General features: G+C 36.0%; 1 protein-coding gene across 1 annotated transcript in view; it reads left to right on the top strand.

Moving 5' to 3' along the window:
- LOC142339406 (uncharacterized) overlaps nt 1-24,879 on the top strand; it is a 228,743-nt gene that overhangs the window by 37,995 nt on the left and 165,869 nt on the right. The window contains exons 7-8 of the mRNA XM_075389423.1: nt 547-6,438; nt 21,154-21,247. Coding sequence (XP_075245538.1) covers nt 547-6,438; nt 21,154-21,247 — 5,986 coding nt within the window. The remainder of the gene's footprint in view (nt 1-546; nt 6,439-21,153; nt 21,248-24,879) is intronic.

Raw genomic sequence — 24,879 nt, 5'->3', positions numbered from 1 at the left:
AATCGCTTTATTATCTAAGTCTAACGAAAATACCACTTTGGGAACTTTCTGCGCCACGCACAGACTTGCACGAGCCCTCATGTTAATTATTTTGTCAGATTTAGGCTTCAGTCCTAGTTGTTTTCAGAACTACCATCCTTATCTTAGAATGTTTTTGTCCCTCACCCTGCACGTGCAGGAATTTCTAAGTGGTAGTAAACTATACCATTGGTTAGTCTACAGAGGCAACGAACGCTTGCAGCAACCAAGTATGACTACAGGCCACATTAATATTCTTTGGTGGAATATATTAATTGTTATCGATGAAAAATTGTTATTTGTTAGAAAGTTCGAAAATTTGTAATTTGTTATTAAAGAAAGTTTGAAAATTTAGAGATTTATATGTTCAGACGTTGGATTTTGTTCTTAGCTTCCCTTTCTTATGGTCTAAGTGCTCAATTTCATTTTGTGAAATAGTCAATGGGTTCACATCGTAAGGATTCAATCGCTTATGCGAGTCTTGGAAAAATGTTGCCTGTTGTCAACTGTTAATGATGTATTTTTTAGACTGGTGAGGGCCCTGAGCTTGCTTCTAAAAATACGAATGAGGCCAGTTTGCATAAGGAGGTGACAACTGGTGCCCAATTGAATGGAGCCAAGCCTCCTTTCGTTGAAACTGGACGGAGTGCGGCCTTGCCACTTGACGAGGAATTGACTTCACTGGACTCTGTGACGGGAATGTCCGATTTTCATTTTACGAGTGGAGATATTGTCGAACATCCTTTGTCCACGCTGTCTGTGGTCAGAGGAGGAAACCAGATCAGGGCAGAAGAAACTGTTGTTAAAAGAGGCTTATCGCCTAGAAAGGCCAAACTTGTTACGGGGAAGACCAAAACGGAGAAAAGTTTACTTGTTGACGTTGCTTTACCTGTTGTTGACATTGCGACTGGTTCCAGCAAACGAGTTGCGCATATAAAGAAATCAGATTCATCGGTTAAAATTAATGTTACTAAGCAGGTTGGCATAAATAACACCACGCCTAAAGATGCTTTCCTGATTGCAAAATCAGATCTTCAATGTTCTAGCAATTCGAATTCTCCAATAATTCATGATGACAAATCGGGCAAGCAAATTAAAGATTCAAATAATGATTTTGAAAGACTAGGGAAAAAAGAAAGGAAATCCGGAGTTAAAGCCAAATCGTGGGGTGATAAATCGAGGATTGTGATGTCAGAGGACAGTAGTAGCAGTAGTGATGGAGACAGTGATTCTTCCGACTCTTCATCGGATAATGAAATGGTGAAAAAAACTGGAAATCCAGCAGAGTCAATAGTTGCCGATTCGCAGAAGCAACAATCAAGCTCCAAACAGAGAGACACTGTTACAGAACTCAGCCGTCAATATCAAGGATCAGAATTAATATTGACTGCTCCAGAAGAGGTGTCCGAATTTAAGAATAATGAAAATCGCCTAGTCAATAATTTTGCCGGATCAAATCTGGTTGAAAGTCAACATATCCAGAACGCGGTGTTGATTGTTCCGGATTCTTCTGTTGCTAAATCTGTTGATAATGATGAACCTTTATCGAGGATGAACGCTCCTAGTGCCTTAATTGCGAAAGAAAGCTCATTAGTTAAAGCACGTTCCTTGTCGGAGTCAAGCGTTGAAGGAGCGAATGGTTCAATCGTTGAGAAAGATGAAATTGGATGTAAAAGCGAAATGTCCTTGGATTCTGATCCAGCTATTAACAGGCAATCATCAAGTGCTACTGATTCACTGCCTGATATTTCAACTTTTCTCCAAGGTTACTCAATTTTTAACACGAGCACACAACCACAGGATGATTTTACAGACAAGCGCTCATCAGCTGGGTTAACAGAAAAGTCGTACGAACTAGTTGAAGAAAAGTGTGACAAAAATGTCGGCAGAGCACGCTACCTGAATAATGAACTGGAGTCTGTTGAGAAATCTCCAGATTCAGGTATGTCAAACGGAATACAGCAAAAGGAACCAAGCAGCTGTGGTAAACGTGGAAATGAAGCGAGACCTCGAATAAGTGTTGAGGATTCAAGTTCAGATTGTCTTCCAATTTCTAGCGGAGTACAGATGGAACTGGCTCCCAGTACGCTGGGAAACACTTCAGATGGAGAGGCCATTCCTGACAATCTGATGGGAAAGCTTGAAATTATAGCTTTTGAGTCTCCCGCAAGCAACTCAAATCCAATATATAGCAAAAAAAATGTGTTGCAAACAGCAATGATCGAGAGTTCAAATGCTTGCAGTGCTAGTTCTACTAAAGCTTTAGAGAAGGCTCCGAGCTCTGCGATGTTTGGAGGGGATCTATTACCAGATACAGAAAAGGTTCAGACAATCAAGTTTACATCTAATAGGCAAACCTCGAGTGGAAATGGTAAAACTGAAGGAAACGGAGATGTGGGAAGCGAGGTTAGTGGCGAAGAATCATTTTGTTTTAGTCAGTCTGATTTGGATGTCACTCCTACTAAACTGGCCCAGGACTTTTTCGACAATACGCTTTTTAATGGTACCAACTATTGTAAGGAGCCATTTGATAGCCTTGATACATATGAGGCAACCAGTACCGCTATTAATTTGGAAGTAAATTGTGAAGCGCAGACTGTAATCGAGAGACCTAAGCAAAGCGACAATCTCTTTGATAACAGACAGGAGACGGCAAATTATGAAAAAGCCCTAAATTACGAATTGACGACAAAGGTTGAAATGACTGGACTTGACAATGGGGAGGAGCAACAACTGCCAATTTTACCAAGCTTTGGTTCACAAAATGCAACAGTGGAAAGTGACAAAATTGCTTTGGGCAAACAAAGTATTGCTGAAGAGAGTGAGTGCAAATGTGATTCTGAAACAGAAGTGTTGCCGAAAATGTCAGATGAAATTGAACAAAATGATGCAGAAAGAAATTTCAGGCCTGAACTGTTCGGTGATGATTCAGTTTCAGTAGAAAACCAAATTGCAGCTACACCACTACCCACAAATGACTTTTGCAGCGTTGTGGAAGAAAAGTTTATATCTGCAGAGCAAGCTGCCTCTAGTGCGCACAGTTCATCATTGGAAAAGGAAATCTCAGCTGACGAGAGGCTGTTTTTGCAAACTATGTACAGTATGGAACGTGCAGATTCGGTCTTCAATGAGCTCAGTCAATCTGTTGATGGTTCCCTGTGGCTAGATTGTACCTTTGACCTTCTTAATGCAGATGACGTGTTTTTGGAGTTGCCCGTTGTCGAAGAGCCACCCAATCCAATTATTCCGGACCTTCCATTAACAAAACTGGGTGCATATGAATCAATTATAGAAATGCAGCATCAAATGAACAACCAGGAAAGTTTTGTATCCGAATCATTTGAATCCTCAACAAGAGTGGATACATTACAGATTTTTGACAACGAGGAAGGAATAGCTGCCACCCATAGCCGGATATCTTCGGATGTGTATGTGGATATTCCAAAGGAAGAGGAAGAATTAGTTTCTGCTTCACCTGAGAATTCTTCTGCAGAGTTGCATTTATGTCACCTTGAACCACAAAATGCAGAAAACTCCGTTGAGAGATTAGCAAATATTGACATAAAAAATTCTGATGAGCCCGCAGCAAGATCCGCAGACATGAACGAAACAAGCGCAAACGCAGAACCAACAACGAGAAGGTCCAAAAGACTTGCTATAAACGAAAAAGAAAAACAAATTGCACCGGATGTAGTGGCGGTACCAAAATCGCCCGTTGCTTCAATTAGAGTAATAAATATCGGTGAGAAAGCTCCAAAACGTTCTCTAACTTTTATAGCCGAAGGTTTCGCAATAAAAGTTGGACATAACATCAGCTCCATTGAAGTTGATTCGGAGAAGGAGTTCGTTGTCAGAAATGAGCAAATGATGAATGAGCCTAAATTGAGGAAAAGGACTGCAAATGGTCGCCGCTCAACTGTGAGTTCTGATTATTTGGTACAGAGCAAGAAAAGTAATAAAGATCTCCTTGAGAATAGGGTAAATGAGGGAGAAAGTGCTTCAAAAGTACCAAAAATTACGAGTCAAAGCGAGGAAAACCCCGTAGGCTCGGCTAGAATGATCGCTGACACTAGTGAGGTTCCAAGCGCGGGATCAAATAATGAAATTAAAAGGTCCTGCACCAGTGGCGGAACTCAATCACTGGAAATACGGAATAATGAGGTCCAGGTATCTATCACGGGCAAACCAGATGTACAAATTCAAATGATCAAGTCTTCGGTTCAATCACCCCAAGAGAAAGAGCAAATGTTATTTAAAAGTAGCGACGAGGCAGTGAAATTGACTACGAGTGCATTGCCTGAGGAGTGTATCGATGTAGCAGCTCAGGAAAATGAAAAGATTGACACAAATGTGCAACCAACTAATGCGAGAACAGTTGCCGAAACCAAAATAGTTGGCGAACAGTTGACTTTAGTGTGCGATCCACATCACGAGTTAGATTCTCCTTTTCCAAGAGCAAGAACTCCAGAAAGGGAAAAGATAACTGTTTCCGAAGATGAGCCCAGTCAAGCTAAAAGTGATTTAAATGTTAGTCCTCTAAGAAATTGGAAACAGCTAATGTCTACAACCAAATCTAAAAGCAATGAAATAGAAGATGGGGTCCATTGTCAGAACTCAAGTACCTACTCCGAAAAGAAGCGTCAACCGCGCAGTGGAGTTCACAGTGAAGTGAGCAGTGCTCGTAGAGTGATGATATCCACCATTAAGAGTGAGGGAATGTTGTCTTTTTATGACCCCTCTTCCGTTGTGCTTGAAAGAAACTTGGATGCAATTTTTAATAGAGGAGTGGAAGAATTAACAAGTGAACCCTCTTTTGAGGAAAGTAACAACTTTGGTAATAAAACCATGTCCGGGGCTGTGCATGCATCTCTTAACGTTGAAGATGACGGAATTTCAGCTGAAGAAGACGTAGATGATAATCTGCAACGTGAGCATAATTTGATAGGTGCCGAGGAATCTTTGAAGTCATTTATTGAAACGGGGCGTGACAGGGGAAATCCTATTGCTGATTCGTTTTCACAAGAACACGTTATGCAAAGCTGTGAGAATCTTTCGTGTGATGTTTCTCTAGTTAACTTGGGTGAATATTCCAGAGGGAAACTGATGTCGGGTGACGACCCTATTGCGAGGGGAAGTTTTGAAAATAAAGAAGGTATTATACCTTCTAGCTGTAGTGGTGTATCGGGAAAGATCGAAAATAAGCGCCATGCAAAAATGTCAGTTAATACTGTAGCTAACGATGCAATTGAACAGGGTGTGTTGGGCTTAGTCCCATCCTCTTTAAAACAAAAAACGGAAAATTTCGAAGGCATTGAATGTTCGAAGCAGACACAGAATGTAGACATAGATGACTCTTCAGTACATAAGATTCACATAAATTTTGAAACAGAAGGGCATAGCGACACGGTCACAAAATTGGAAGAATCTGACGCTGATACTGATAAGGAGGATTCTGCATTGCAGATCTGTATCTCAGAAGAGTGCTTGGAAGGAGACGTAGAACCAACTGGTTCGCGACTCTTCGTTGTCGAACAAGAAGATTTCTCTAATAGAGCGTCTCTGGACGTGTTCACAGTAGAGCAGCCAAATATGGCAGACGGAGGTCTAGACTTGAGACTAGAGCCCGAGCCATTTGACCCGTGGAGTGAAACTTCGTCACAATCTGTGGTGACTGAGACAAGTGCTGCCAAACTTGAACTCGAGTCTGGAGCAATTTTTGACCTCTCGAATGAAAATCCAATTTTATCAGAGATTGCCACTACCTCTCTAGAAGTAAAGACAGGTGCTCGAAACTTTGAAGGTGGCGCTGTAATTCCAGATCAATCTAGTGCCGTTGCGTTTGTGAGAAGTTATAACTTGAGATCGAGCCCAGTAGCATCAACTGGTAGACTAATGAAAGAATCGGCTGCTCCGCAAACACCTGTAAAGGAAGTTGCATCAATTACCAGAGAGGCTGCTGATAGCCGAGGATCTATTGTAAGCACGAAGCTTGGCGTTGGATTGAATAGCCCTTCAAACAAACGTCAAAAAACAGAAGTTTGTGATGATAATGAAGATGAATCGACACACCCCGTGCTATGCGATGAACCCACAGTTCGTAGAAGTCCGAGAGCAAAGAAGATTAAATTCATGCAAGCACGTGAGTCGGCTTCTTTTGACAGCAATACCGAGGAGTCCCAGGGCTCTTTGGTATCATTGCGGCGCAATTGGAACAGAGACCCTATAGCCATGCAAAGAATAACACAGGAAAGCGATTCTGTTGCACCTCGGATTTCCGCGGAACTAGAGAGAGTAATGAAAAAATCACGCTATATGCCAAAGGATGGACATCAAAACAGTTTGAGTTCTTCGATCGTGGAGGCTAAGAAAATTTCTACTCCTGAACAGTACAATCCAGTGAGCGGCTCATCACCATTAAAGGTATTTTGCTACCTTGTGCCTTAATCGTCTTTTGGTAGTGCACAATATGTGGTATCCAGCCACTTTCTAATGAAAGATGACTGTATACCACATATTATACACTACTACTCTATCAATTAAAAAAATACGTTATTTAAGTGATTTTTATCAAAAATAAATATATCACTTAACATTAATGAGTAGTGGATAAAACAGGGTGCCGACCAGCCATTCGACTTGTCCCATTTCCGCACACGCTTTCCGCGTGTAGGTATATGGGGCAAATCGCGCGTCTAATCGGTACCCCCTGTTTTATCCACTGCTATCCACACAGATTTATTTCATCACAAAAAACACTAACTCACATATTTCCCATTCTTATACAATTTAAAATTATCATTTCTTGGCTCACTTAGTACAATCCACTAGTATCGAGTTAAGCTGGTAATTAACCGTTATCAGACGGATAGTTCGGGTTATATCCCCACTGTCTCCAGTGGACGTCCCCAGTACTAGTGCAACTAATGAGACCGTGTAAAAAGCACGTAAAACCAACTTGCGAAAATAACTTGAACAAAAAACCAGCTTAACTGTACAGTTTTAGCTAAAGCAATTTATTTTGCTTATTTTTATCAAAAAAATATATCACTTAACATTAATGAGTAGTGGATAAAACAAAATATTAGAATAATTTCACAAAATCATTATCACGAAATCACAAAATATTAGAATCATTATCACAAAATATTAGAATAAGCACACCCGCATAATTACGCATAGCGCCCTACCTAAAATCATGCGTATTGTGCTGAGGGTCTAATTTTTTTGATATTTCTAAGTCATCGATATCAATACCACTAGCTTCAAGTTCAGGAAAGAGAAAATAATATTTACAAGAGCAACCACCCTCTTTATTAAAATAACCAGCTCTAGGTAAATCCAGTTTTGGGTGCACTCTTTTTATATGGCTCCTCAACCCACTAAAACTAACAAAAGAACTACAATGTTCACATTTAACCTTACTAGCATTACAATCCTTTCACGTACACTTTTTAAATCAAAATTGCTGTTACAAGCTTATAATTTTTACATTTATTAGAGACTCTTCTTGGCTCTTACCTGATCTCTTTAACTCTATCGGCGAAGCAGCTTCGCGGATTGGTGAAACTGCCTCGCAGATTAATGATGGAATCCATTCTCGTTTAAGTGTAATCCTCATCTTTGTCAAGGGTCTTATCAAAACTCTTATCAAGACTCTTATCAAAACTCTTATCAAACTTATGGGCTTTACCTTTAACTATATCTTTAACCAAGTCATTAATCTTGTCTGTGATCTCATCTTCAATCTTATCATCGGTGAAGCCACTTCGTGGATCTGTGATCTCATTTGCAATCTTACTCTCACTTTCACTACAACCATTCTTAATACAAACGCTTAAATAAATCATATCACATTTACACACATCTCTCTTATCATCATGAAGTCTAGCATAATGACACTCGACGGAATAATTTCCCCCAAACTCTTTATTACACTCAAAACATTTATAAACCATTATTTATTACGGGCAGAAATTTCAACTATATCACTAGCATTATCTTTTGAGAGATAACCTCTACCAATATTATTTAAATAGTTCGTCTTCTATCTCCTATCTACAGGTTGTTCTCCTTCTTTAGCATAGTTTCTTATTAAATAATCAACAACACCACAACTAAATTCTTCATTCATAGCTCTAACACGAGTTATATTTAAACATGTACGTCTTCTTTTTAATAAATTTATATAGTTGGATATCTGTGTAGATGCAATCTATGTCAACAGCCGGGGCCGGTTCATCATAATGTTCACCTTTATTTTCTAAGGCTTCACCGTAGCCGTAGCTTCTATCAACTAACATATTAGTTCTATTTATTGCATGACTAGCAGTAGTAGCCGCTAAACCAGCAGCTCTTATTGCATTACCCGGCGAAGCTACCTCTCCGATATATTTATATATCATTAATCCTCTACCTAGAATACTAAAACCAGAAGATGTCCAATAAAACCATTTAGCTCTAATTTGTTCTTTTGTTAAAACGTCATCTTGAATTTCAAATCCTCCTAGCTTTAGATATTTATTAAGATTATTTTCACTTTTAGTAGCCCTATCAGTTGGATCTTTCATTCTTAGGTTTAGATAACTAATTATATTATGTACATCGTCACTTGATAAATCATCCTTAAGACTCGATAACTCAACAGTAATATTTGCAATAGAGAGAATCATATACTATATTTCTATTTTTTCTATAAAATAAATGTGTCGCCATTCGGTGTTATTTTATAATTACATATTGAAGATCAAGGCTGGGTAAAGTCCCATGGTTTGCCACAAGCTGATCTGTTTTAGATTTTGTAGATAACATCTCTTGGGCTTCTTCAGATAAAACTTTTTCAAACACATTATTGAAATTATGATTAGATTTAAAAGTACTTTTCAAGTTATCAAAGAATGCAGCATTTATGTGTTGTAATATATATAGTATCTGCACTAGGTCTACATGTACTATTTATTTGAGTCGGCTTATGACACATGACAATCATTTGAATATTATGATGTCTTCCACTTGTGAAATGTGTTTATTTTTTATTTAACTTATCGCCCATATAATCAAGTTTTATTATAGCATCTTTGAGTTTTGAACTGACGTCTCTTAAAGTTGATAAAGGTCTTTTGCAAAGAAAATACGTTTTTTGACCTCTTTATGAGCTATGTTTGGTACCGCAAACATATTCTCAAAAAATGATACTAATTTCTGCATTTCTTTTAGAGCCTCAGTGGCCACAAAACGTTTTCTAGCGTTTGATAATAGGTCAGTGTGTTTTTTGGCTGCACTGGAATAGTTTGCAGTGTTATTATGTTGTTTGAATATTATGATGTCTTGCATTTGTAAAATAAGTGTTTCTTTTTTATTTAACTTATCGCCCATATCATCAAGTACTATTATAGCATCTTCGAAATCTTCTATATTATTTTCCACAACCTCTTTAAAATCAACTGTTGTATATCCTTCCAGATCTGAATTATCTTCACACCCAACAATGATAGGTCTTTCTTCTTCCCTATACAACTCTAAATACTGTTTAGCAAAATGTTTTACCAGTGCCAGTACCACCATAAACAATAGTAGGTAATGGGTACTTTTCATATTCAAATTCTTTCAATACTTTTTCTTCATATCCTCCAAATCTCTTTTTTAATGCATCATATTTAGTAGGTGCACTATCATAAATAATAAATGAAAGAACTAACAACATAATAATAATCAAAACCATATTATAAACTTTATTTAAGGTAAAAGTTAGTTTAAGATCTGGTCTAATTTCTAGTCTAAGACCTAGTCAAATTTATATAACTAAAATGATGGCGAAGCATGGACGAAGTCCTATTGTTCTAACTTTTAAAGAATTTAATAATAAATTTAATATTGATAATAAAGCTATGAGTAATATCGAAATAGAGAATATAGGTAGAGATGTAAGTTTAATACCAATTGAAATAGTAATGAGAGATCAGGCAACAGATTGTTAATTTACATCCAACCGATGGTACTCATTGGGTTTCAAAGGAGAGAAGGTAGTGATGTCTTTGATAATTTTGGTGTTGAGATACCACCATTATTCAGGCAAAGTGACTCTTGGAAAATGTCTGTCATAATTTGCACCATCTCTTGTATAATCTCAATGGTATTGCACGAACTCATAAATTACGTTTGTCAAAGTTATAGCCGACGATATTGAAAAATGCAAAAATTTGTTTGGCTCATTGGAATTCGTTCACGACAACTACTTGTGGTAACAGAAGATATGAAAGGCAGGCACTTATGCTACAACCTGGAAACCGACTTGTAGCAGAAAATATTGTCATCACGGACAATCAATTTTCAAAGCTTCTTAGACCTACAGCTCCACAACGAGGAATTCAAGTGTTTCAACCATTTTACGATGTCGACTTTTTTTGCCAACATTTGGCCAATAATCTTTAATCAGCCTAAGAAAAACAAAAACGCATTACAATAATTTATGTAGCTTACATGAAGTAAAGGTTGCTGCTAGGTGCTTTCTAATATTAACCTAAAGCTCGCATGAAAATTTCAAAGAGGCGCAGTGTTCTTTTTGAGAGGCCTTTTTGAAATTCAGATTTTTAGAAATGTTTTGTGATTGGTTTATTAGATCGACTCACTAAAATAATTGAAGAAGTTGAACGACTGAGTCGAATAGATAGAGGAATAGAATAAAGTTGCCAACTGTTGTTTTGAAATTGAGGGAATCTGCTCGGAAATTGCATCTAGATAGAAAATGATAGCGTTAATAGTGTTAAAAGAGACCAAAGGCAGGCGTTTTAGTCCTCCAAGTAGTAGGGTTGTGCAGCTGCTGGGAATGCCTTAATTTGAGCTCTAATATAATTTTTAGTTTGAGCTCAAAATTGTGCAATTTTTCATATTCTTCCGTCATTTTTTGAGTTTTTTGTTTGATCAGTTTTGAACTGACGTCTCTTGACATTTATAAAGGTCTTTTACAAAGAAAATATGTTTTTTGACCTCTTTATGAGCTATGTTTGGTACCGCAAACATATTCACAAAAAATGATACTAATTTCTGCATTTCTTTTAGAGCCTCAGTGGCCATAAAACTTTTTCTAGGGTTTGATAATAGGCCAGTGTTTTTTTGGCTGCAATGGAAAGGTTTGCAGTATTATTATATGTTGTAATATATATATATATATATATATATATATATATATATATATATATATATATAGTATCTGCACTAGGTCTTCATGTATTATTTTTTTGAGTCGGCTTATGACACATGACAATCATTTGTATATAATGATGTCTTCCACTTGTAAAATAAGTGTTTATTTTTTATTTAACTTATCGCCCATATCATCAAATACTATTATAGCATCTTTGAAATCTTCTATATTAATTTGATGTCTCGAATTTTGAGTATTTTTTTGATAAAATTCTAATTTCAAGTTTTTTAAAATACTTGTCTTTTGTTCAGTTTTACTTTTTTCTTTGACTTTAGCTTTCAGAACGGGATAAACAGCATCAAGACTTTCTTTAGAGGCCCTCAGCGGGCTCTAGTACTGTTTCAAGTGCCTATTGTAATGCAGCTGCTGGGAAGGTTGTGATTCAATGTTAGGAGGTCATTTTTGGCCCAGCTTGGTGCAATTGTTTGCGTTTTTTGTCATTTTTTGAGTTTTTTTTTTACCAGTCTTAAGTTGACGTTTCAAGTTGATACAAGTTGTCAGACAATGGCAATTTTCAAGTTTTTTTAAATTAAGTTTTGACTTTTTTCAAGCTATTCTAGCCCCAGGGGCCAAGGAACCTCATCTACGTTTGGATAATAGGCTACTACCTTTTTCCAGTGGAAATGGAATGGTTTTCGACATTTTTCATCTCCAGTTTTTACAATTTTTAAATTTTTTTTTAAAACTCCTCTAGGCTTTGACAATAGTTTATTGCATCTTTTTTAGTGGTAACGGACTGGTTTTTAACATGTTAATATCACGAGTTTCAACAATTCTTTATAAACTTTCATTTTTCATCAAGTTAAAATGTTTGTCCTTTTTTGAGTTTTCCATGGTCAGTGGAGCTCCTATAGGGCTTGTTAAAAGGTTACTGCATATTTCTTAGTGGAAATTGAATGGTTTCAACTTTTAAGTATTGCAAATCTTTGCAATTTTTTGATAATAATGTAATTTTTTTGAAGTTCTGAAAATTATCTTAGTCCCGATCTTTATGGGCCAGTAAAACTTTCCCTTGGCTTGAAATTGGGTTAATGAAGTGTTTGAAGACAATGAATTGGTTCTAGTCAGGAGACAATATTATCACGAATTTTAGCAGCATTATAAATTTTAAAATTATGAAATTTTTGTCAGTTTCTCCAAATTATATCCCTTGCTATTTTTGTTTAGTGTTTGATTATTTAAGTTTCTCTATTTTTGGGACTGTTTGCTTTTTGGCTGCCAGTGTTAATTGATACGCTGGTCAGATGCAGTAATTCCAAGTTTTTCATTCAATTCTTTGGATTGTATTTCAGGACTTGTCCAGCTATGTTGTTTTTTTTAGATGAAGTCATGACTTAGAAATTTGACTTTTGTTATCGAACATTGACTTCTGTTCTCGAAGATTGGACTTTGTAGTGTATAGTTAGTAAGAACTAATGTTAATGTTCAAGTTTAAGAGGTAATTTCGAGAATGTGTGATTTCTCCAACCTATTTGAACTATCCCCTTCCCCCAACTCCCCCCCCCCCCCCCAATCTTGTCAGTCACACCTACCCTCCCCCCTAACCTAGCTACCCACGTTTCTACCGCAAAATTGATATTTTCACAACGTATATTGCTTTATCTCTTTTGTCGGTTCTGGTATTCTACCGGCTATGTCTTTTAGACGATTTTTCGCTTGACCGATTTTTCGTCTGAAGCATTTGACGGATCAAACAGGTAGCGCCCAGCGGGCATTAAGTTCTCTCAGAGCCTTTCAGCTCACTAGTCTCCAAGTATACGATTCTCAGAGGCTATTTTGGAGACTTATACTTATGGTGCGAAGGGCGCTTCTCAGAAAATTGACCCCATGTTTTCTTAGTTAATTTTGTAACACAATTATCAATGCACCAGACTAGTTCATATCCAGTTGATTGCAAACAGGACCAACAGTTGACAGTAACAATTATCTTTAAAAACTATGAAACTAATTGATTACATGAAATCTGAAGCCTTTGGTCGCCTTTTATGAGAGCTCAGCTGAAATTCAGTTTGCGCTGTTAATATTTTTATCCCCGTAGACAGATGACGGGTTAGATACATTGCGCGAAAGTTGCATTCTTTGGACAGTGACGCGACATCATAGATGCTTCTGCTAACCGTATGTTTTCCTCGAGTTTTTTTCTGTGGTATTTCATGATCATTTTGACTGGGAATGACTATTTCAGCTTATTTTGTATTGTTTAATAGTCGCCATTACCCTCTCAAAAGCTTTTATTAAAGCACTTCTTTTCGAATCCAAAAGATTTGGATTGAATTGCGCTGTCTTCGTTTAAAGATGTGTTCACAATTTTTCGGATTTCTGATGACAATGTGAAGTCAAATTAGGGTGTTTTAGTCGCGATGGAATAGTAAAGGGAGCGAGAAAAAGTAGGTTCAATGCGTGGTTTTTCATAGCCGCAAAGCGGTAACTGTGGCTATTATTGGCCTTCTCCTGGTTTTTTTATTAATAGCCAGCCGCATCTTCTCAGCAGGCTTCTAATTTTTGTTTTTTACAATCCAAGAATTGGATTGTATTGGTGCTCTGTCTTTTTTGTAAGATGCTTTCACACTTGTTTTCATGACTGAGCTTTGAAAACGGGATAAACAGGTAAAGCTCGACGGGCATCAATTTTCATTAGAGGCCTCTAGCCGCGTTTAGTAGTTTTTCAAGTGGGAAGGCCGTATTCCAAGGTTAAAAGGACATCTTTAGGGGTTTTTGAGCCCAAAATGTAATCTTTTGTGGTTATCTTCATTTTTCGGATTTTTTGTTGGACCAGTCTAAAAATGAGGTTTGTAAAAGTTGATGAAAGTCTTCTGCAAGACATAATTACTTTTTATGAGCATTTTAAGAGCTATATGTTGTGGTACTCCAAAATTAAACACGCAAATTAATACTAATTTTAGCAATTTTTCAAATTTTAAAATTTTTGTCATTTGAGTTTTTCATCCCTAGGCGTCAAGGAACCTCCTTTAGCGTTTGATCATAGGTTACTGCATGGTTTCTAGTGGTAATGGAATGGTTTTTGACATTTTAACATCCCGAATTTTAGCAATTTTTTTAAATAAAATTTCAAATTTTTTGACATTGTCACTATTTGAGTTTATCGGGGCCCAGGGGCAAGAAAACCTCCTTTAGGGTTTGATAGTAAGTTACTAAAAAATTTTTAATCGCCATGGAATAGTTTTCGTCTTTTTATTATCACACATTTTAGCAATCTTTTTTTTCTGCAGAGTTACTGCATAGTTTCTAGATGTAATGGATTGTTTTTCAGGATTTTAACATCACGAATTTACGAATTTTAGCTCTTTTGACCAAACTTTGAATTTTCATTTTTTTGAAATTTATTGTTATTATTCAGGTTTTTTTTAGCCTCAGGGGTCAGAAAAATTTAAGGGTTTGATAATAAGTTATTGCAAAATTTTTATTGGCCTTGGAATAGTTTTCGACTTTTTGATATTAAAAATTTTCAAGTTATTTGACAATTTTTGTCGTTTAAGTTTCCCCTGCCTCAAGAGCCACGGAACCTCCTCAAGGGTTTGATAATAGGTTACGGCATAGTTTGTAGATGTAATGCAATATTTTTCCAGATTTTATTATCACGAGTTGTAGCAATTTTTAAAAAAACATTACTCGCCATTTTTACAAATTTTTGAAAAAATTTAATACTTTTTCAAATTTCTGAAATTTATTATCATACTGCAAGTTTATTGATCTTCTGTAGGAGCCAGTGAAACTGTTTAAGGCTTGAAATAGCGATAACTGGTGGTCTCTGGAGCCAATGAAATTGTTCTGAAGATATTGATATCACAAATTTTAGCAAGATTTTTCACTGCGGAATTTGGAAACTTTTCTTTTAAATTTTGCACTTTTCAGTTTTTGAAGCATTTGTCATGTTTGCCTTTAGTGGTAGATAAATTTTTTTAAAGTAGTGTGCTTGAGTTTGTGAGTATATTGAATGTATCGTATTTGGACTTCAAGGTAAAAGCTTCGACAGTTTTACCAATGATTATTTTGTTTAGTTTGTTTGATTATTGTAGGTTCTCAACTTTGAGAGTTTGTCTTATTGGCTGGGATTGTTCAATTGATCTCCTGGTCAGGTACCTTAGTTCTCTGTTTTCATTGAATTCTTTGGATTGTTTTTCAGGACTTGTCCTACTATATTTTTTTTACTTCGTCGAATGAAGATTTGATTTGCTTTACCTTTTTGCCATTGCAGCTTTTTCGACATTTTGCATGGAATCTTTTTAATTGTAGACAAGCTTCATAATTCGCTCATTCTGCTAAAAGTGCTTTCAAACAGCAGATGCTCAGCTAAACAATCTCAATTGAACAGAATCATTATAAAAAAAGCTAAATCAAAATTGGATCCGGATAAACGCTTAAAGCCCAATTTTAGATGCCGGCTACTTGAACTTTCTTCTTATTAGTTGAAATCTCTAATATTGTTTGGTATTGATACTAGCCCCTGTATTCTCTCATTAAGAACCCGGAATATTTCTAACAACAAAATGAAATCAAAATAGTTCGCACTTCAAAATTGTTTTCTAACCAATTTTGGCTGTTTTCCAGCAATCTGCCGGGTATGTTTACAATTCACTTGAATAAAACAAGAACGTGACTTTTATTGGGCGCTGTCTTTTTAGACTCTAAGAGGATTGATGGAAGTGGCTTTTTTAATCAAGTTGGAGTGAATTGTGAAGCACAAAATGAAACTCGTGAAAAAATTTGGAGTGGCTTGGTTGTTGAACAGCGTTGAGGAACGGAGCGAAAAGACAGAGCAAGAATTTGAGTTGTGAAACAAAATTTAAGCGATAATTTTTTTTTGTTCATTGTGCTCTTTCTTTATAACAGTTTTTTTTTTTAAATTTTTTGGCTAAGAGGTTTAATTCTGATAATTTGTTTAGTTCTGATTGGTTTTGATAGAAGTTTGAAGGTTTCTGCTTTTTAATATGTTTTAGGCTTATTAGGAGGTTTTTCAGCTACTTTTCTGTTTTTAGGCGAATTTTAGATTTTTCGTCCATTTTGTTTTTTTTTGCTTTAGGTGGGATTTGAAGAGAAGCCTATTACCTTAGGGGTGTTTAGATATAATGTGATCACAGTTTCGTTGGTATAAAACATTTTTTGTTGAGAAAAAGGAGAAAAGTTGGCGACATTTTGAACTCTCTTAATTTTTTGCAGTTCTTTTTTTTTCGATAATGCTAGATGTTACTGTTATTTGGTTGAAGAATATTATCCCTGGCTTTGTGTGACCTTGTAATATTGAAAAATTCGTTGATTTTTTCTGGTTTTTAATAGCCGCCCATATCTCAGCCGGTTCCAACATTTTTCGTGAAACCTTTTATGCTTCTATAGGCTATTTTCACTCTTCTCTCATTCTGCTCAAAATGGTCGCAGTTGTCTGCAAAGCAATTGAAAATGAACAGATACAGTATCAAAAAACGAAATCAGAAATAGAAACGGGCTAAACCCATGAAGCCAATTTCAGATGCCAGTTCCTCGAATTTTGTTCTTACAAGTCATAGTTAAAGTCTCTAATGTTTACTGGTCTTGATGCTAGCCTCTGTATTCTCTCACTATGAAACAGGATTATGTTCAACTACGAATTGACATCAAATTAGTTCGCTCATTAAAAAATATTGTACAAAAATCAAATGTCCATTATTTTTATTCTTTTCTTTCAATCCTAATCGTGGGTATGGGAATGAACTGCGTCCATTTTTGGCAGGGTGCAGAGTATGTTTTTAATTCGAGGTTTTGATGGTCTTTTTTTATAATTTGACTTTAAATTCATTTAAATTCTCGTGGATGGTTTTGGTATGTACTAGTTACTTGACTAGTTTTTTTTGGCAAAGACGGCTCTTCCAGTCATTTCTGGAATTCTTTGGGCTATATTGTTTTAAGATCTGTTCACGCATCTGCATTATTGTGGAAGTCCAATTGAGGTGATGATTCTGGTCACGCCGCAAAAGGAAGTCGGACGAAAAAGCCTGTGGTGTTGCGGCGTGAAAATTTTTCACTCTAAGTTGAGTGAGAAAATGGTGTATGAACAAAAATTTGCTTTCTCGCTGGTGGTTTTTGTCACATGCGGCAATTTGGTTTCATTTTTTTAAACTTTTTTTACGATTTTAATCGTATTTTTTTTCTAATTGGTTTTTCCAATGCATTCATAGTCCATTCTAGGTCTAGTTTCTCGTTTATTCAATTAGGCGATTTCAACTGAATTGCGTGCGTGACGTCTTTTACCCTTCTTAGTGGAGCTTGTTTTTTCATTCGCGTGATCGAGTTCTTGGTCACACGTGACTTACGTCACTCTCAAAATGGACTATATAACTCTTATTGATTTTTCGTTATTTTAATTCAGGGATGAATGGTCACAAGTGAAGTGAGTTTAATTTCATTTTTGCCGTTTTTTTCTGATTTCTTAACTAATAGTTTCAAAAATTCATGCGTGTTTTCTAACCATGCATATTTTTTTCTATTTCATAGAGGGCATTTGATGATTTATATGACTGAGACACTGTTTGTTTCAGTATAGTATAAAGATTTTCATTCTGGCGGTTTTCGTATTTCTTCTGTTTCTTAGTCATATAAGTGCCTGGTCGCATTGACTCTCTAATGAGGTGCAATAGTAGGTATGTATTAGTTTCAATCAATATCTAAAGGTTTAAATACCTTGTCACAACTAGTTGTGCAAAATTATCAGTGATTTCTGGTCTTACCCAGTTATGTGGTTTTTTATTGTCTTATCACTCGATTAATTCGAGTTTCATTCGATTAATTTAATTGGTGAAATGAGTTCTGAGCGGTGCCTTGACTTTTGCACAATGCATTCTAAAAATAGCGGATTGTGTCTTGGCGGCTTTTTTGCTCTTCGTGTGACTTAGACTTGCAAATGAATTCTCATTGGCCTTTTGGTGCTGAGTAATTGGTGTGAAATCGGCTTCACGTTTCAGATGTCGGTCTTATTAGCATAGGTGCCTTTTCTTTTGGAGAAATTTTGAATCTTGCCATCATTTGTTCTGTTTGTCTTTCTTTCACCTAAAGGAACTGCTAATGTTGTTTTTTCAATTCTAAAGTTGTTTGCTATGTGAATAAGGATTTTAGTTTTTTATTACCTTGACCTCACCGTTTAAAAAATTCTGATATTTGCATTATATCTGTTTTTGCCTTTTTCTTTTCGTTTTTGATTTCCACATGTATGTTGTATTGTGTACTCATTCTAAGGACGCGTATGCTCAACATTTATAAAAAGTTCTGTTGACACACTTGAAGAGATTTTTTTCTTTGATTGAGATTTTTTGTTTGCGCATATATGATCATGTGCTTTGCTGACTGTTTAAGTTTGATATCGCCGGACAAATGTCGATGGCCAGGACCATAGTTAGTTACTTCAACTCTCTTGATAGTATTTCAGCACTTATCCTGCTGTGTTTTTTTCAATCGTTTAAGATTTTTGTGTTTGTTTTTCATAAGTCACGATTTTGACTTCTGACTTAATTCAATTACTCTTTCTACTGAATGGATTATAAATGAATTCACTCAATGCATTACGCTATGTTGTGATAACGGCCAAGTTCAGATTAAACAAACAGGATAAACCGATAAAACTAGTCCTTAAGTCATAATGCATTAGATTATCAAAGTTCACCAGAGGGATTGCTTTATGGTATCACTTTTCAACTTAATTGCGTGCAGTTTAGAAAACGAATTTAGGTTGTTTAATCTAACTTAAACTGCATCCAAAATGGGAACATTTTCCAATACTTAGAAAAAATCCTGTCATATACCACAGTTTTTTTGAGAGTCTGATAAGGCGTTTTAAATTCTAAATGGGCACATATTTCCCAATTTTTTTAATTCATTTTTGGCATTTTTAATTCATCTCTTCAATTTTCGATCTTAAAGTGGATTTTTTTTTCAAAAAGTAGTGCATATGGCTTTTTAACTTTGATATTTCATGCCTTGAATGCATCTTTATAAAGTGAAGTATATTCCTTTTTTAGAATTGTACTCGAATTCAGTAGTTTTTATCCAATTTTTCTTAGTTTTTTTGTTTGTTTTTTTGGATTTAATTACTAGAAAAAGTCTTGGTGTGCACTGTCATGGATCCTAATTTACTTTTTCTAATAATCAAATAATTTTGTGGCGTTTAAGATTTTTTTCATAAGTGCGATTTTGAAAAATTTTTTATGAATTTGATTTTTAACTTTCAAAATTTAAGAACATGTCTGTTTTTTGTGTTTTTGTTTCTGTCCTTATGCTCCGCATTCTAGCATGTATCAGTCTATCATTTTCCTGCGATCAATAGTCTAATTAGTTCTGATTTTAACAGTTGTTAAAAAAATAAGGAGTTTAGCCTTTTTCTTAGATTTTTTTGTTTGTATACCATTTCATTTGACATAATGCGGCACTGAGAATTTTGCTTGAAATGCCGTTTAAAATTTTTGCCGGCATGTAATTTCTATGAATAATATTTGGGTGTTAGTTTTTTTAAACGTTATTTTGCCTGTATATCCTGATGCTTTTGTCTTTATGCTGATTAATTTATAAATTTTTCAACTACTTTGCGTAGTTTCAAGTCTTTTTGCAATTTTTGCACCATTGTATCGGTTTTTGAATTTATTGTCAATTAAATTAAAGCCTGTTGACTCTAAGCTTTTTTTACTACAAAGGATACAATTTTCTTTTGCTACAAACTGTCTCTTGTTATGCAATTTGACACAAATTGCGAAATTTTAAACAATTTTTCCCTAATTTTTTCTCTTTTTCTTCAAAAATAGATGTTTGTGAGCACATTTAGGCTTGGTTGATATTTTGTTTTTGGATAACTAGTTATCATAGCATGAAACAACGGTTTTCATTTGTATGTTTACTTGTACTACATGAAAAATAAATTGAGCTTTCCTAAATTTCTGTTGTTTGCTGAACTTTTCTTTCGTTGTTTGACTTAAGATTGTTGTTTTCTCTGCATTGATGCTTTCTGCATGGAGACATTAGCTATCTGAATACCAGTTCTTGCGGTGGATACGACTTCGAGTCGTTTCCGGAATTCTTCCGGCTATGTTTTTTGTTTCGTCGTCAAGATTAGTGTTACGACCATATGACGTCACAATCACTTCAAATCTGCTTTTTGTTTATTCGTTTATGCAATTTCAACTGAATTGCGTGCATGACGTCATTTTTCACTTTTATTGGAGCGAGTTTTTTTGGTTAATTTGCGTGATTAGGTTTTGGTCAGGCGTGACTTACCTCGCTCTCAAAATTGACTTCCTGACTCTGAAACCGTCTTTTCTTTATTTTAATTCAGAAAGATAAGGTCAAGGTTGTGCGTGTCACTCTAAATGAAGGTCATTTGAGAGCAGCTAATAGAAGCAGCAAAAACTTATACGGATTTGTAATCAAAAGATAACATCTCAGAATTTAACAAAAAGAAATTTCTCTTGGTCTGTTTCTGTTACTATCTTTTTGAGAGTGCAGCTCTACAAAGCTATTGCGGCTATTTTCTTAGAATCTGACAGCTATGTTTATGTCTTATTTTCCCAATTTTAATGTTTGCAAATTTGTATATCGAAGATAAATGCTTGTCAATATTTTCGAACACAGACATCTTATATTTAAATTTTTCGATTTGATGGTTTATTCCAATGCATCAAACCAAATTGCACCTAGATTAAGTCCTTGATCAATTATAATCATCTAAATAGCGGTATATAATTAGAGCGCCTCGACGATCTGAGTCAGCTATGTTTCCGTTTCGTTGACAGAGTGAATCTATTCGTACAAGTTTCAAATCCCATGAATTAGCCTGTAAATTTGTTACTTAATTAGAGTAGCTATTAATTATTTAAATATAGTTCGAAAGCCAGCTGCAGTGCTAGCTAAAAAAAGTTGCGTGTTTCTGTCTGCTCGCATTGTATTTCTTTGCCTGTTCGTAGGATTTGAAAGTGGAAATACGAGATCAGATGGGATCTGCATCGCCAAGCTCACACTGTGGGTCTATCAGTTCCAGCAACTACTCCGAAGCTACAGGTTCGTTAAAATTTCCCTTAATTGCAGTACCCTGCTTGTAGGACGAAATGCTCGTTTTTCTGGATAAATTGAAAGAAAGTTTCGGAGGCAGACGAAAAAAATTTTTTTCCGCAGTGTACACAATATAACGTTTTAGTGTTTAATTGTACATTCACTTAAGGGCGGTTCTTATCCCTTAAGGGCGGTCCCTTGTGAAGGCCGGCTCTTTTAGTTTGAACACCCCTCACTAACCTCTTAAGCTAAACGTAGCCTACCTAAACCATAGCTAGCTACTAACGAAGCCAAACGCTCGCCAGTTGTTTGAGAGCAATATTTTTGCTAATGCGAATCTTTGGTTTTCCGATCATGTTTTGTTTTGCTCACGAAAAGTTGATAACGAGTTGAACTTTGAACGAGTTGATTTCTGTTTTGGAACCTTGGGCGGTATCATTTAGAGAAGTCTTGTTTTTTCTGTTAATATATAAGTCAAAATCAGTTGTTCCGAACATTAGTTGTTGAAAAAGGTACATTTCAGGCAAGACGTTCACTTGAGGTTTTTGTTTGTAATTTTTCTTCGTAATCCTTAAGTAGTAGTGCGGGGCGAGGGCCTGTTATGCAATTGTTTGCAAAATAGGCGTGATTTATGTGTAATTGTTAAGGGCAATCGGTACTGGCGCAAATGTACTTTTTGCTACGTAATGAATATAGTTCTTGTCCTGAATGAATCTAGTTGTGGACCTAGAGCGTCTATATAGCCCTGTTTTTTACAATTCAAATATTTTGAATTGTATTGGGGTGCGCTGTATTTTTGCAACTCGAAGAGTGGTATTGGTGGAGTGTCTCTTCACGACTCGAAGAGTGGTATTGGTGGAGCGTCTTTTTTGATCGGTAATTTTTTTGGAGTGTATTTGAAACAGGAAATGAAAAAATGTTTAGGTCAAATTGCTGAAGAGCAGAGACAAGCGAGAGCGATTTGTTTGTTCTTGTGGCTTTTTTTGTTTTAACTGAATTTTTTTTCATTCAATGATGTTTGTATCGTTTACATAAACTAGCAATTAGTCATTTGAAACCTTTTTTGACCACCTGAGTAAAAAAAAGATGTTTTAGATTCAATTTTGAGCTCTTTTCTACCATTGTGCCATGTACGCTTTTTTAGCTATTTTGGATTCTTCAAATTTTTTTAGCATTTGGGGAGTTATGTGGTTCAAATTAGCTGTTTGAGTGGTTTTGGTTGGCTTTCGGTGTAATTTTTAATTGATTTTGAGTTGTTTTAAAGATAATTGAGAAAATTTAAGCAAATTTTGTCTGTCTCTTTAATTTTTTGAATTTTTTTGCTCATCTTAACCTTCTCGCTATAATTTTAATTGTTCAACCTCTAATTTGCAGCTACTCTGTAGGTTTCGCTCCTATCAGTGCCATTGAATGTCAGAGAAGACACTTTTCATTCAAATAAATAATACAAGTTTCGTATTTTTTTCGGGTTCTTTTTCGTTCTTCGCATTTTTTTGTCGAATTTTTTTTTTCGACATTGTCCTTCATTTATTTTCCCTTTCCAGGGTTTTCCCTAAGTGAAAGGTTTTTTCAAGTTTTTGTTTTTGAGCCGCAATTGGTAATGGCATTCTTTATCAGATTCTTTATCAGGTTTTGCTCTGAGTTACTTTTCCATTGTTGATTTGCCGGTTATTGTTTCAAGTGGATTAGCATAATCAATTTAGAAGTTCGTTGTGTTACTTATGGTAGTCGTTTTTCTACTCAGAGTTATTTGCGGTGGTCTTCCGGCTATGTTTTCGGGCTATCGATAGCCTGCTGTTTTCCGGCTATCGATAGTTTTTCAGACTGTAAAACAGGATGTAGAAATCATTGCCGCACGTGAAAATAAGGTGTTTACTCCAAACGGCTGAACGAATTGAAGAGCAGAGAGAAGAAAGAGCGAGAGAGAGAGAGAGAGAGAGAGAGAGAGAGAGCGAGAGAGAGAGAGAGAGAGAGAGAGAGAGAGAGAGTGAGAGTGAGTGGTTTTCTGTTCATGTCGTTTTTTTTTGAGAGAGAGAGAGAGCGAGAGAGAAAAGTTGGCGTGAAAAATTTTCGCTGAGCGAGCAAAATTTTTTGAAGGTTTTTCAGTTTTAGCGCAAATTTTTCGTTAAAAGTGTTTCTCCGAATTTTCTTTACCAGTTACTGTATTTTTGGAAGGATTTAATAATCTGAAGCAAATATTACACTTCTAAATTCAATTTTCAGCTCTTTTTACGCGGTTGCCTTGCTATATGCTTTTTTTTACAAGTTTCTGATTCTTATTCATTTTTTATACCATCTGGGGGTTCTGTAGTTGAAACTAGATGTACCAGCAGTTTTAGTGGTCTTTCAAATTGATTGTTTTTAATAGCCGCCCTCATCTTCTCAGCCGGCTATTATAGCGCTCCTATTTTTTTTACTTCGTCGAACTTTTTTTCGCCTTACCTCATTTCTCCGCTTTTTCGACATTTTGCCTAAAATCTTTTTGACTTCTCTAGGCTAGTTTCACTCGTCTGTCATTGTGCTCAAAGTCCTTTAAAACAGCAGCTGCTCAGCAAAGCAATTCAAAATGAAGAGAGTCAGTACAAAAATTTCAAAGTCAGAAATAGAAACGGGTTAAACCCATAAAGCCCAATTTAGATGCCAGGTACTTGAATTTTGTTCTCATAAGTTTTAGTTACTATCTGTAATGCTTATTGGTATTGATATTAGACCCTGTAGCCGCTCACTGAGACACTAGCCGCTCACTGGAGCATGTTCAACTACGAAATGACATCAAAATAAATCGCACTTAAAAATGTTTTTGTACAAAAATCAAGTTTTGTTGATATTTTTAATTGCTCTCAAACGAAGTTTGTAGCAATTATATTAGTCCTGTTGGTCTTTTTTTTATGCGATTTTTCGCTTGACCGATTTTTCGTCTGACGCTTTTGACTTTTCGTCCTCAAAAACGGGATAAACAGGTAGCGCCCAGCGGGCATTAAGTGCTCTTAGAGCCTCTCAGCTCTGTTTCAGCTCAAACTGTTTTGGAGACTTATACTTCCGAGAGGTTGAGAAACCCCCCCCCCCCCGTTGACCCCCATCCCCACCGCGCTGTTGCCCCCCCCAACCCAGTGTTGCCCCCATCAGCCCCCAGTGCACCCCCCCCCCCCCCCGTGGCTAGCTACTGACGAAGCCAACCGCTCGCCGGTCGTTTGAGAGCAATTCGCCCGACGTTAGTCGGTTATGTTTTCTTTTCTTTCAATCCCAATAGTTATCGGAATCAAGGTAGGTCTCTCCATGTAGTTTTTCGGTCGTTAGTCTCTCCATGTAGTTTTTCATCGTTAGTCTCTGATTAAGGTCCATTGTATAGGTTTTGGCTGCTATTAAGTGACAATTGAAGTCTAGACATGGCACTTTTCGCTGATTTCAATTATAAGAATTTCTAATTTGTTTTTCTTTGAATAATTTGATTGCTCTTTAATGTTTCTCGGACAAGTATTGGGTGGTTAACTGGAATACGATAAGATTTAATTGGAAATTTTTGCACGATAATGTTTGGAAAATTGCTTTTCGGAATTTTCTAGATAATTTTACAGAGGATATTCTTTCGATTTTATCGTTCGCGGTTTCCTTTCCCTTGGTTATCTTCTTGAACCCATTTT

This window comes from Convolutriloba macropyga, chromosome 5 (assembly GCF_964194025.1).
Source record: "Convolutriloba macropyga chromosome 5, txConMacr16.3, whole genome shotgun sequence".
Taxonomy (NCBI): Eukaryota; Metazoa; Xenacoelomorpha; order Acoela; family Convolutidae; genus Convolutriloba; species Convolutriloba macropyga.
This window is presented reverse-complemented; position numbering and strand designations above follow the sequence as displayed.